Genomic DNA, 14,828 nt, shown 5'->3' on the forward strand with positions numbered 1-14,828 from the left:
ATGTATATGTATAGATAAGCTTTGTCTTGTGGGACTGTCTACACCAAGTCCAGCAGTATTTAGCAGGGAGGGTTGTTACCAAAGCTCCGGGAAGAGTGTCTTACTGGATGGGTGTGCTCATAATATATGCGCCTATGAGGAATGGAATTCAGCAATCAGAGTAGATGTCATAGTGCCAGAGGGAATGAATGCTTCAGTGGTCTAAATGCGCTGAGAGATAGATTCACAGAGTTGGAGAATCATAGAGCTTATTTAATTCTGCCAGACTCTTGCCAGTTGTGCTATACAACTAATTCCATATTTTGCCACAACTCCAAGACATAGATATTACTTTTGTGTGTGTGAGAGGACACTTAGAGATAGGTGACTTTTGTGACTTTTGAAGGGCTCTGGGACTGTATAGACTATGCTTTTCAGTTACACGGCTCTGTATCCTCAAACCACTGGGCATCATGCCGAGGGCTTTCCATTTAATCCTCTACACAACCCTGTGGAGGAAGCTTTTAGTATTCCTGTTACCAAACAAGGAAACTAGTTCATGGAGGGATTATGTGACATTTCAGTCAGTGCCCACTTACTCCAAGTTTCTATTTTTAACTTGACCCATGCCTGTTTACATATTAAGGTTTGTACAAATTGGCTTCCTCATCTTAGAGGTAGAGAGTTTGTTTGTTTGTTTGTTTGTTTGTTTGTTTGGAGACAAGTCCTCATGGAGCCCAGGCTGGCCTAGAATTTGCTTTGTATTGAGGATAACCTACTGATTCTCCTGCCTCCATCTCCCCAGTACTGGGATTATAGGCATGTGTCACCTAGTCTATGTGGTACTAGGGATCAAACCCTACTACAAGTAGTAAATAGCTACTCAGGTCTACATTCATGCTAGGCAAGCACTCTATCAACTGAGCTATAGCCACAGTCGCTAGTGAGCTTTTTAAAAGATAGTTTGGATACAGTGAATTTGCAGAGACTGCACAGTTTCAGGTATCCTTCACTGAATCAGGCCCCAGCCTTGCTCTGTGGAGAACCTCTCCCACATGGGTTGCACAGACTGGACACATTGTTGAAGCACATGCTAGCAGGGAATTGAGGTTCAAAACAAAACTTGGGCAATGCTTTGGACTCGCATGCCTACAACATATTCATATTCTGAGGTCAATAAATGTGAGGGTTTTGGAGGGGGAATTTAGATGTTACTCTGGAGAAATTGAACCAATATAGTTAAGGTACCAGGTGCTTTTTGTCAGTCTAGTAAAGATTTCCATGATAATTCTTAGAGACTGTGAGAGCTTGACTTTTACTGATATCATATAATATATACTAAGCTATTCCAGGAATTGTTTTTAGCCACACGGTTTTTAGTTTTTGAAGCCCTGTGTAACAGACTGAATATGTCATGCCCTAAGTTCATATATTGAAATCTTATGCCCCAGTGTATTGGGAGTTCGGGCCTTGGGAAGTAAGTATGTCATGAGAACTATTATGAATGGAATTAATGCCCTTATAAAAAGACCCTAGACAGTGCTCACTCTTTTTATGTCTTGTGAAAATAAAGTAAGAAGCCAGAAAAGGGTGCTCACCAGAACATGATGTCACCCACATTCCAGATATCCAGCCAGTCTCTAGAATGGAAAGAAATCAGCTTCTGTTGGTTCAATAGCTACTCAGTACAGGTTACAGCCCAGGTGACTTGACACTAGGCAGGAAAGACCATGACCAAGACATCTCATAGACTAGACAACAGAGTCAGCTGGGAGCTGAAGCCTTTTCATCCACAGTACCTTGTTCTACACTGTTGGCTGTGCTGTACTGTGGCCCCACACCATGGTCTGTCCCCACCACGCTCCCTCACAGGATTGCTGGTTAAAGACAATATAATATAGTTTGGTTTGAGAAATTCAAGAGTCTTTCTAGGACCACTATGTTTTATATTTCTTTTTAAAGATTTTTATCCTTAAATTTTTAAATTACATATATATGTGTGTATCTGTGTGTGGGTATGTGCATGTGGATGCAGTGCCCACAGAGGCCAGGAGAGGCTCTCAGATCCCTCTGGACCTGGAGTTACAGGCAATTATGACATAGCTACTGGGAACCGAACTCAGATCTTCTGGAAGAGCACCATGTGCTCTTAACTACTGAGCCACCTCTCCAGCCCATGTTTTGCATTTTTTAACTTAAAAAATTTGAGAATTTTATACATGCATATAAGGTGTCTTGATCAAATCCACGCCCACGCCCTCCCCTCCAACTCTTCCCTTATCTCCCCATCACTTTTTCCTGAACAACTTCATGTACTCTTTCTTTTTTGTTTTTTATGGGGCTTTTTGCTACTCTAACATTCCCCCCTCTGAAGAGGTAACTCTAAGATCTTTTAGGGATTAGATAAGAGCTCCCAAATACTTTTCACATTTTTGGCGTTTGGAACAGAGTATGCTGCTAGGAGGCCCAAGGACATTTTGATTTTTAGCCAAGAAACTGGCTACTTTTCTTTATGGTCTTTTTACCCTAACTGCTTAGCCAATTCCTACCTCCTATTCCTATCACACCATTGCCTGAAGAGATTACTCAAATTGCCAATAGGGAGTTGGGACACAGACTGCTATGGCTTCTTCCATGCTGAACAGGGACGCAGGGTAAAGCAATTGGGTACCCCTTCAGTGGGTCTATCTAAAATACTCCCAAATTGCATAACTCTTAACTGTAGGGAGAAAAGAAAGTCCTTGACTGGTGAATATGGGATGTGAAGGAGAAGTAAAGGCAAGAGCAGTTAGCATTACAAGTTCTAGACAGAGAGCCAGAAAAAAGTCAGAACAGGGCAAATTTCAAATGTTCATATCAGAGTCCACTGGAATTTCTTGACGAGAGCTTCCAAAAGCATCTCTCTATTGGGTTCCTCTTCATTTTTCTTTTGTCTGCCAAGGCTGGACTTGAGAGTGATGAACTCAGGATTTGTTTTCAGGCACTTTGATAGCTGTTGGAGTGGCTAGAACACAGTGTAAGTTCCCTCCCAAAGGGTCTAGATAGGGGGAGAAAACATATTTAGCCATCATTTCAGAACAATAGGGGGTTGTCTCCTTAGCTACAGGTGGGCTCTGCAGTATTGCAGACCAAGATTTGAAGTCTTACATCTGAGCAGCACTTTCTGATTAGAAACAAAATCATCAACGAGAAATAATTTTTTAAGTAACATTTTATATGGACTTAAGTCTAATGTCTGAGAAGTGTAATCCCTTGAACTCCCGAACAAATATACTGATCACTTTAATCTTTGGTTATACCTTCCTTTTGGGTGTTTAAGACTATACAGTTGGCCCAAATGAACCAATTTATTTTCACTCTTAAGGTTGTTTGAGGATCAGTTCCTCAGGGGTCACATGAGCTTGGGAGGAGCCCCTGGTTCCTTTCTTTTACCAGTTCCAATCTAAGTTGATCCTCCTCTTTGTAGACTGGACACTGGTTCAAGTCCATCTGGTGGGGTCTCCACAGCCTCTCTGAACAAGAGAACAGGTAACTCACCACAGTTACAGGACATTTTGAGAGATGTTCCATAGTCCCCTGGAACTTAGTCAATCTTGGAGGGCAAAGGGCAAAAATTGTCCTTTAAGTCCCTCTGACCAGATTAGTATAGACCTCAAAGTATAGCTGTTAATCATCCAAGAAGGTTAGTTCCACAGTCTGGTACTTTTAATTACCATGTGCCACGTAGATAAAGCTTGGGTAAAAAAACAAATATTATCAGATAAACCTTGACTAGACATATATTTTGTTCCTTAAAGAAGTTGACTAAACTATGACCTTAGAAAATTTAAGATTATGTATATATTATTTTTGTCTCATCCTTTATATATCATAACAAACTTAAAGAGACCTTCATCACTTGCTTAGGCTTTCTCAATTTTTCTATTTTGGAAAATATCCCCTTTCCCATATCCTTGTAACATCTTTTACATTCTCATAATAACATTAACAAATAAATTTTCCATCTGTTGTGAGAATTCTTTTCCTGGGGATACTAAGCAATGTTTACCCCCTTCTAAGGTTCTAGTGTCAAACCATTGCTTGATTAAAGTTTTCCTGGGGAACCAAAGAATCATGTTTTGTATTTGTAAAGGGGATAATGGTTGAAACTTTTCCCAGTTTAAACAGCACTTAAGAATTTTTGAGTTTCCTTAGAATTGAAGATTTTGTGTCTTCTGACTTTGAACTCCTATGCATAGCCCTGGAACTCACATACCAGGACAGACACAACACAAAAGATATAACACAAAGGTCTGGGTTGCCTTATATTGCCTCACACATCCAAACCTCATGGCTTCCTCTGTGAGACCACTCTGAGGTGTGTAATTCAGGAAAGAGTAATTCAGGAATCTGACACAAAGCCAATAGCCTTCTGTAAATTCTAGTGTGAGGCCCAGATTCTGGATTTGTTACATGGTTTGGAAAGTTATAACAATAACATAAAGAGTAGGAGAGCTCTAACTTGAAGGAAAATAACTTCTGAAGAGGAATATCTGTGATAGAGTTTACCCATTGAAGAGCCATCTTGCCTCTGTGGACTGTGTCTCTGCCCTTGTTTTGCACTGTGTGTTAACATTGCTTGGAGATTTCATCTGTCTTCTGAGAACTTTACCAGGCAGTTACACACTGCTGTTCCAAAAAAATTCCCATTTTAGCTGCTATTGAGCACTGTTGGAAAAGCTCTGTCCTTGTTGGCCAGTTGACTACTGAGTGCAGCAAGATTAGAATCTCAGCAAATAAGCAGAAGGAGGCACGCGCTTGATGACTTATAACCAAGGAGGCAGGGGTCCTGTGTCCATGTTGTGATTCAGGGACTCAGGCTTCTGCCCAGGGACGAGGAAGCTCATCTACTGTTGGTCAGAAGCCAGGCACGTGGTCCCAGCCAAGCTACAGAGCAGCTGAGAAGTGTGGTCCAACATGCCTCTTTGAGTCTGCAGTTATAACAAATTCACTGGATTCTGCTGAGTGACTCATGAGCCTGGAGTGATTCCTGGGGGCCTAGGGAGAAATGTTCCCTTTTGCTAACAAGAAGAGATTCAGGGGGCTGGAGAGATTGCTCAGTGGTTAAGACAGTGGCTGCTCTTGCAGAGGTCCTGGGTTCAGTTCCCAGCACCTACATGGTGACTAACAGCCATGTATAACATTAGTTCCGGGGGACCTGATGCCTTCTTCTGACTTCCGTGGGCATTGCGTGACATAGGTCCAGTTACATATGTTTAGGCAATGCACTCATACACATAAAATAAAATAATAAGTAAAATATTTTAAAAAGAAAAGATTCAGAACCAGGGTGGATGTGGTTACCCAGTTGGGCCCCAGTGACTGGTGTGCAGATGTCATCACATCAGTGCTTTCTGAGTGCAAGGATGATGTGTATCATTTGTATTGTTTAATATGACTCTGGGCTCTTCAAAATGCCAAAAGAAAGTATAATTCATTTTTCTCACCTTTTCAGGCAGTTGAAATAACCCACTTCTTCCCTTCCACGTTGGATGCGGTGTATTTCTAATCTAGTGTCTGAAACACAATGCAGCCCCTGTTTCCTCTGTTGATTTTCCCTGCTAGGATGTACACTCCGAAATATAGGCCATGTAGTATCTGTTTTCTTAGTCACAGCCCCTTCCATGGGGCCTGGCATGAGATGGGCCATAGATGAATGCATACCTTATTTTTTTCAAGTTTAAACATTGTCTTCTATATTAAATACATTGCCTGAAGATCCTATTATCCTATTTCAGTTTATCAATGATGAATATGAAAGAGAAACAACATGGATTAGTGGGAGAAAGTGGCTTTGGGGCTGGACAGAGCTGGGTCAGAATCCTACTTGTTTCTTTATAACCTGGGGCTTATTATAATTTAGCCTACACTGCCTCTTGATCTAATGTCACATTAATTTTGTCATTTGAAAAGTAGGTATTCTCACTTTATAATGCTATTTTGAAGTTAAGAAACTATGATATTGGAAACTGTCAAGTTAGTGCCCTGTTACCAAGTGGGGAGGGAGGCTGGTGGTTGGGGGCCATTTACACTGCACCTGCCTCGTTACTAGGTTGGGACATAGACTTGAACTTTAAGTCCATATGCGTGAGAAGCATAGACACATTCATTCTTAATGCCTCCCAGATACACAGACAAAAGAAGGAAATGCTCTCTGACAGTGAAGGGATGGGCTGCCTAGCTCAGCAGCCATTGCTCGTGATTGGAAGTGTGTGTATGGTAGTGGTGGGGGAGTATTTGCCATCTGCCAGGGCTGTGTGTGGTTGGGAGACCTGCCCTGTGTGGGAAAATAGACGAAATTGATGATCCTCATGAAGAAAGTGAAACCATGTCAGGGTCTCTAGTGGGAGATAAATGACCCAAACACCAATACCTGCTATTTCATCATCTATGCACTCTACTGGATGGTGGGTGTGACCAGAAGATAAACAGGCCATCAATGACTGGGGAGTGTGCTGGATAGCTTTAGTGTCAACTTGACACACCTGGGTTGAGGAAGCCTCAATTGGGGGATTGCTTCTATTGGACTGGTCTATGGTCTTGTCTGAAGGGCATCTTCTTGATGAGTGATGTGGGAGGGCCCAGCCCACTGTGGGTGGTGCCACCCCTGGGCAGGTGGGCCTGTGTTGCATAAGAATGCAGGCTGAGCAGGGGCCAGGGGAGCAAGCCAGTAAGCAGCATTCCTCCATGGCCTGTGCTCCAGCTCCTGCCTCCAGGTTCCTGCCCTGAGTTCCTACCTTGGGCTCCCGGATAACTGTGACCTAGGCTATGTAAGCTAAATAAACCCTTTCCTCCCCAAGTTGGTAGTGGTCAGAGTATTTTGTCACAGCAACAGAGAAACAAACCAGAACAGGGAGCTAGAAGAAAACATGATGACTTGACTACTGCTTTCTTTCTTGCCCCTTCCAATGACAAAAATATCAGATTTTTAACCTATTTTAAAAGTTCTGCATATTGGGGTCTGGAGAGATGGCTCAGTGGTTAAGAACACTGACTGCTCTTGCAGAAGGCCCAGGTTCAGTTCCCAGCACCCACATGGCAGCTAACAACCATCTGTAACTCCCATTCCAATGAATCCAGCACCCTCTTCTGGCCTCCGTGGGTTTGCATGCACTGCATGGATGCACTTACATACATGCAAGCAAAACACACACAGAAAATAAAAATAAGTAAATAATCTGCATATTGCTCCATTGTGCTTAATGTAGTATCTAACATATTGTAAGTGGTCACATTGATGGATTTTTCTCCTGGGGGGTGAGTCACTGGATTAAACATGAGTGTAGTGTTTAACTCCAAGAACTGCCTTACAAGAGGGACATTAACAGACTGTCTTGTGATAAACACTCACTACTCACTGACTCTATAAACAAAGGTCCTCTTCTTCTGGGTGGCCAGTAATTGGATATGTTATGGCTGAAATTTCCCTCACAGGCATTCAAACTCGGTTGTTGAAAACCAGGTTAGATTCCTGCAGTTTTTGATGTTATGTTTTGACGTCTTGGTGCTCTATAACCCATTTGGCAAAGGTGCCCATCATATTCCATCCTGGGCAGGGTTCCTGGACTCTGTGCCCCGTGCCAAGCACCAGGCTGGAGATCGGTGAGCTAGGAAATGGGCCAGCTATTTGAAGCACATTGCACTAGACATTCCCTGGGGTGTAAAGGAAGGCCTCCTTTCTAGAAAGCAGGGGGATTGGACTCAGTAACTTTAACTGTTTGGCGAAGGGCCAGCCCTCCAGCCAGCAGCTATCTCGTGGCCTGCAGAAAATTTAGACACAAAGCCTCCAGCTCTTGCTTTTTAATGTGACCATCACAACCTCCTCTGGGACAGGGTTGCTTTTAAGAAAGGAGAGACATTATATATATAAAACCCTGATATTAAACCTGATTCCTCATTTTTAATTTTTGAGGTAATATTTTCTTTGTAGTGATAAAATGGAAAATTCTGGAACAGAGAAGCATCAAAAAGTGCCATTTACCACTTTTCAAGTTAAAGAAAATCATACAATGTATAGTGATGGATAGATCTATTGGTGTTAATTAAGCCTATAAATTAGACCCTAACAGCTGTTTCACCACTAGCTCCATAACTTGTCTCTTGCAGCCCACAAGTTCAATTTCAATGTCACTCAGAGACAACTAATTTACAATCCCACAGTGCCCTGCTCTTTCTGTGTGCCATACAGGTTTTTATGAACTGCATACGCTAGGCTCTCTGTGCTCATTCAGTACAAAGCACTACTCAAATGACTTTTTAGAAACCTAATTAATAATACAGAGCCCCTGGAGACCTTGCTTCTGAATGCTAAAGTGGGTCCAGGAGTGGAAACTAAGCTGTTTGGAGTAGCCTTAGGGTACTTTGGAGAATCAAGCAGAGCACCTTTGAGTGAATTATCCCTTCTGATGTTCTTAATACTTGCAAAACTATGAAGATATCATCAACACCCTACAGTGTGTTCGCTGAGATTCAGCAGAGATAAATTCCAAACTCATAACGTAGATGAATCTTTTGCCAGTTGAACGTCTTTCCCACCAGGAAGTCTGAGGCACATGGATGAACAGAGTGATGACAGTGGAGACTCTGAAGGGAGGATCTGGAAACCTGCTTCCCTGTGATCTTCCTGTAATGTCAACTCTGAGTTGGCAGACAAGCACTGGGTTTCCCATCTTTTCTTTTGGGAAAACTGATCTGGCGTTACTTGATCCCTCATGTGACCGAGTGCTCAGGGAAGGCATGAAAGATTCATGAAGTGCTCTGTTTCACGGGAAGTCATGTTCCAGGCTACAGAACTTGTGCCAGCATCACTGTGGCCGGGGGGGGGGGGGGCCCCTGTGCCTTCATATTGGCCCTTCCCTGATTGCCTGAGTTCACCCTGAACTGCCTGGGTGTGAGGCTCGGTTGGATGAATGTCACACATGCATTTGCCACTTCTCCTTAACCCTATTTGTTTCTAAGGCTGGCATGATGCATTGCTAACATATCCATGGGGGTGGTAGGATGGGGCTAAAGGAGAAGGGTGAGAAGAGGGGGAGGGAGTCGGACGGAGAGCAAAGTAGGTGGGAATGAAACAAAACAGAACTGACAATCTCTGAGGAGCCCAAGCTGTCAGCCTGCAGGATCCGGACGTTCTCTGTTATTCCTCCTGCCGGTGAGAGAAACTTGCTGGCCTGACATTGCAAGGACCTTTGCCAGGGGCTGCTGTGGCCAGGCTTCCTCAGTCACAAGCCTCAGTGGGGATGCAGAGCTGTTCATTTGGCATCCTTGACTGCCGTGAAGGTCACTGTGGAAACACTAAACTCATCCTATGTACACCATTTTAAGAATATTGGGGAGCTGGAGAGATGGCTTAGCTGTAAGAAAGTACCTGCCCCTTACAGAGAACCTAGCGTGTCAGAGGGCTCAAAACTACCTGCAGCTCTTTCTCCAGGGGATATGACACCCTCTTCTGACCTCCACAAGCACCTGTACTCACACCTGTGAGCGCGCGCGCGCACACACACACACACACACACACACACACACACACACACACAACCACATAAATCTTAAATAAAGACGATAATTGGGAATGGAGGTCACCTGGGGGGGCAGGGCAAAGTGCAGACCCACAGGTAGGCCCACAATGGCCACATCGCCACAAGGAATCAGCCAGCTGTGTTTACTTTCAACTCAAAACGTTCCCCTTTGTACACCTAGACCATCAACTCTTCTGTCTCAGGGAGTGGCACAAAGTAACAGGTCATCGATTTCCACATTGACAACATTCGTGGTCACAATACACAATCATGTATTTTAATTATACAAAATCCAAAGAATAAAATGCTGCTAGCTACACAAGTTAAAATAAATCTGACAACTGAAAAGAAAACAAAAAGAAATTTCTGTTGGAATCAATAAAGACACTTGACAATATTACCAAGGGATGTAGTCCAGAAATTGGCCTAGCATGCTGAGTTTGTTGCCATAAGTTCACGAATTCCCAGCTCTTCAGGGCGGAAAGAAAGTGCATTTTCACATCAGACAGTTCTTGGTGAAACATCTTTTGTGTATATGCAGGTCAACAGGAAAAGGAAGGTAAGGCCTAGGCACCAATGCTCCTCAGACAGCAAAGGAGCTCAGAGTTAGACTTGAAACACTCACTGCCAGATCAGATCAGGTTGTTTGAACAGGACTGTGACATTAGTTCCAAAGGGCCAAGTAGACCACCTAACTGTCAAGAAGGAAGAAAGCCATCAAGAACTAGGACAACTCTGACAGAATTTTTTTCTACTCTACTTTAAAATACAGGTTGTCATTTTGGAAAAAGCAAAAGATAAACCAGTTGATCTGGGGGTACAACCTCTCTTCCCCAACCACCCACCCATTCCTGATGGGGTAGCTTCAAGATTGGAGACCAGATCACACTTCTTCATTTTCTTTGAAGTAGATTCATCATGTCATCCTGTGTGGCCATGCCTCTTAAATAATGAGCTATAACTCGGTGATAACAATGCCTGTTATTTCCTGGACTATGGCATTGATCAATGATGTGGGCAGATAACAGTTCAACTTTCTGATAAAATCACATCCATACAAAACTTATTGCACTTAAAAAAATCAACTCAGCCCAAGCAACAAAGGGCCAACTAAACTCTTGGGAAGTTTGGTACTTCCTGTCCTTTGTAGAGCATCATGACCTTTCTGGAATTCTAGTGAATTTGGTCCATCAAATGTCCAGAAGTGACGAGTTCAAAAGACACTGTAGGCTCCTTAAGGCTATGTCTTCCTCCTTGGCCACACACTGCAAAGCAGGGGCTTGCTTTACACAGTGGCTACAGGGCCCCTACAAAAGAATCTGGAAGCAAGGCAGGATGGGTGCACATTGTGTCCTCAGCTGCAATTGAGAGAACAATAGTTAGCAGCCTGGAGATTAGCAACCTCCTCCCTGCTCCACCTCTGGAGCCCACAACGCTTGTGACACGAATTTATCTCCACATCTTTCTTGGTGAGACTCCTCCTGTGGGTCTGAATATCTTTCTTTCCACCTACGAACTTACCTCTGTCTTTCCTTATACTGCATCCTTCCTGCTGGCTAGCACTGCCCTGGCTCCTTCTCGGTGGATGTAGACGTACCAGGCTGATGCTCTCCTACATTGGCTAACCCATCCACTTCCTACCATTTTGTAGTTCTCCCATAATGTTCTCCTGCCCACTCCTTACTCTGTCAATGGCTTCTACATCCTATTATAGCCAGACAAAGTTCCCTGTTACTGAGCTGAATACTGAGTCCATTTGTCAATTCAGAAAAGATCTCTCACACCTCCAAATTCTGATTTTCTAGTCAAAATGTGAGCACAAGTCACTGACTATGTTATGTATATTTTGTGACCCTCTCAAGCACCTGTCCACATAGTCACAGAGGTCAAAGCATTCTCAGAAAGAGCACCCACCCACACAGGTGTAGAGGTCAAAGAATTTTCAGAATCCATTATCCTTAGGTTCTGTGGTCAATATTGTTTTTCTTTGGGTGAATCCTCAATCCACTGACTCTTTTTGGGAATCTTGACTCTAGTTTATGTCTTTTGTAACTAATAAAATATTTGCACGAATATCTAGGTAGAGCTGGAACTTAGTGTCTGTCGTTGCAGACATAGAGACAATTAAAAGTTCTGGGCAGAGGGAAGAGAGGAAATACCATCACAAGCTGCAGAAGCCCCTGCTTGTTGCTATGATCACCAAGCGGTGTTGAAGTTTGAAGATCAGATATATATGACACAGGATCATCTTTGGTGCAGGCATTTGTGACTCTCTCTGCCCACCCCTATGGGGCTGAGAGTTGGACGGAAAGACTGGCACGAAGTCAGCATCTATATGAAGTCAGTGTCTACACAATTGGCTGGCTGCCTCTTGTCCAGTTCCAACATGGCCTCTCCCCTTGTTCTAAGAGACTCCATACTTACTGCTCCGGATTCAGAGCTAGGACTTGCCAACGTTTTCATAGATGACATCACTGATACAGAATTGCTGCTTCTTCCTCAGCCACATCAGCTGCACACACTGATGGATGAAGATGTACTGCTCCTAGGAGACACAACAAAAGCCTCAGAGTGGGACACATACGTGAAGATGAAGTCTTTAATACCAGACGGTTTAATGATGAGGGTCTGATGTGAAAGGACATCATTTTCATTTCTTTACAGAGATAATTTCATAAGTTGAAAATCCAAGACATTGAACTGTGAAGGTATTCTTATGAGCGATAGAGCTTAGAACATCATGTGTGTATGTGTGTGTGTGTGTGTGTGTATGTGTGTGTTCCTGTGTGCACATGCATATGAACATGTGTGTGGAGGCCAGAGATCAACATTGGGTGTATTCCTCTATCCCTATCCATCTTATATTTTGAGATCAAGTGTCCCATTAAACCTTGTGTTTGCTGATTTGGCAAGGCCAGCAGGCCGGTGAGCTCCAGGGAGACCCCTGTCTGCCTCCTCAGCTGTGGGCGTAAAGGCAAGGGCCCTGAGTTTTGGGTGGAGGCTGGGGCTCCAAAGCCAGTATCGTGCCTGTACAGGAAGCACTTTACCCACTGAGCCATATCCCCATCCCCTATTACATTTTACATACAGCAGAATGCTTCTTCTAGTTTGATCGAGGTATAGTAAATGTGTGTATATAAGGTTTACAGTGTGATGATTTAATAAGCATAGATGATTAGCACAGTCACACCAACGAACACATGCCACCTCACACAGTTACCATTTTTTTCTGACTATGAGAGCACCACAGAACTATCCTCTCAACAAATTTCAGGCACATAATCCATAGCTTTCTAAACTATAGTCACTGTAGAGTGCAGAGGGTCGTCCATGTACAGTGCTAAAGGCAACGGATATTTAACTGGAATAGTTTTTGGAAAACAAAACACTGTATACCTCATTATGCACCAAAGTGAACTGTGGGTAGTACAAATTAAACAATGGAAATGGAAAGGGAAATATAGGCTAATTATAGGTTAAGTTCTCCTGATTACAAACTTTCTAAAACTTTCAGCAATAGAAAAAAATTACCAATAAAAATTTCAAGGTTACTGTATGTTAAACACTGGTAAAAAGAGGGTACAAATTCATGGAAAATTCTTTCAAAATTATGACAAAATGTCAATAGCTTTATTTTTTGTTGGGAAGTTGCGCTAATCAGTAACACCTGAAGACAAAAAAATTAGTGTACAAAGTATTCCCAGAAGATCGGAACTGTGTCTTTTTTTTTTTCCTTTTTTCAGTAAAAAATGAGACAGGGTCTCACTACTGGAACTCACTGTATAGATCAAGCTGGCCTCAAACTCAGAGTGATCCACCTGTCTCTATCTCCCAAGTGCTGGGATTAAAGGTATGCATCACCATATCTTCTTATTCCTAGTTTCTAGAAGTTTGTACTCATTAAGTGATGTTTTTTAAAGTAAACCAAGGGAATATTAAAACATATGCAAAAAATGAGCACGTAGTTAGTCTGGCAGTCTTCTATCACTATGAAAGCTGAGGCAGAAGGGACACAAATTGGTCAGCCTGGGCTACCCTGGGAGACCACCACTCAAAAAAAATTACTTTAAAAAAGAAAAAGGCCAAGTAATAAAACTAAATGTTTTCACGGATGAAGTAATCTTAACTAGAGGATAAAATTAACACTCAATGATAATTTGAACTTGTTAAAGCAATTATTCCTTTTTAAAATTTTTATTTATTTTAATTTTCTGTGTATGAGTGTTATGCCTGCATGTGTGTAAGTACACCCTTGCTGTGCTGTCCAAGGACAGAAGAGGGTGTCAGATACCCTGAACCTGGAGTTATGGAAGGTTGTTAGCCACCATGTGGGTGCTGGAATTCAAACCTGGGTCTTCTGCAAGAGCAATCAGTGCTCTTAACCATTGAGCCCTTTCTCCAGCCCCAAGGCAATTATTCTTAATTATTATTGATGAGGTAAATTATTAAAACATTAATAAATGCTGTGGACACAGATGATAGTAAAATTGTATGCCTTTAATCCCAGTACTGGGAGGTAGAGAGGCAGGAGGATCTCTAAGAGAGTGAATTCCAGGCCAGCTGGGTCTACGGGAGACCCTGTCTCAAAAAGATCAAAACAAAAACAAAAACACAAAAAGAGAAGAAAATATACGCAGATGTATGCATCACATGAGCACAAATGTGTAGTCACATAGCACTGAAAGTTGAGATGAAATCAACAGAGTATTAAGGTTAGTTGTCTTTGTGCCATGAAACAAGCAATTTCACGGTTTTTCTCAATCCTTCTTCTCGGTGCATCTCTGTATCTGCACCCATTAGATAGCACCTCTAAATAAGACCCAGTCAAGATGCCCACAGGATTTAAACAGTTCCTTGTAGGACACAAATGCAAAGCCGATTCTTCAGCTCCTAGTGGGTTGGATCCTTGACTACTCTGTGTTTTCAATAAGCTTTGGAGAAAACATGAAACATGTTCCCCTGTGTTATGATAACATCTCATTAGAAACCAAACTAGCCACTGTGGGCCTCACACATCATCCCATTGACTCTGGTGTTATATGAGCATTAGGAACAGAAGAGGCTCTGGCCTGGAGTCTCCATGACTGCCCAGTGGTCAAACTCTGTCAAAACCAGAAGGAAAATGAACAGCAGACCCCAATCTGACAACTGATTGCTGCTAGATGAGCAATAGCTGACCTTCCTAAAACAAAGACCTCTAGATAGGCTGACTAGATTCATCGGATGGACAAGTACTGGGGAACGGCTGGGGGTGCCGATACCACAGCAGACAGTAGCAGGGATGACGGAGTA

At 42.8% G+C, this 14,828-nt stretch overlaps 1 protein-coding gene across 1 annotated transcript in view; it reads right to left on the reverse strand.

The window, feature by feature from the left end:
- Positions 1–9,791: 9,791 nt before the first annotated feature.
- Ptpro (protein tyrosine phosphatase receptor type O) overlaps positions 9,792–14,828 on the reverse strand; it is a 243,911-nt gene continuing 238,874 nt past the window's right edge. Inside the window, exons 26-27 of the mRNA XM_008856033.2 lie at positions 11,961–12,081; positions 9,792–10,894 (exon numbers count right to left, since the gene is read on the reverse strand). Coding sequence (XP_008854255.1) covers positions 11,977–12,081 — 105 coding nt within the window. The 3' untranslated portion in view covers positions 9,792–10,894; positions 11,961–11,976. The remainder of the gene's footprint in view (positions 10,895–11,960; positions 12,082–14,828) is intronic.

Source organism: Nannospalax galili, unplaced genomic scaffold (genome assembly GCF_000622305.1).
Source record: "Nannospalax galili isolate Female #2095 unplaced genomic scaffold, S.galili_v1.0 scaffold208, whole genome shotgun sequence".
In the NCBI taxonomy this organism is placed as follows: domain Eukaryota; kingdom Metazoa; phylum Chordata; class Mammalia; order Rodentia; family Spalacidae; genus Nannospalax; species Nannospalax galili.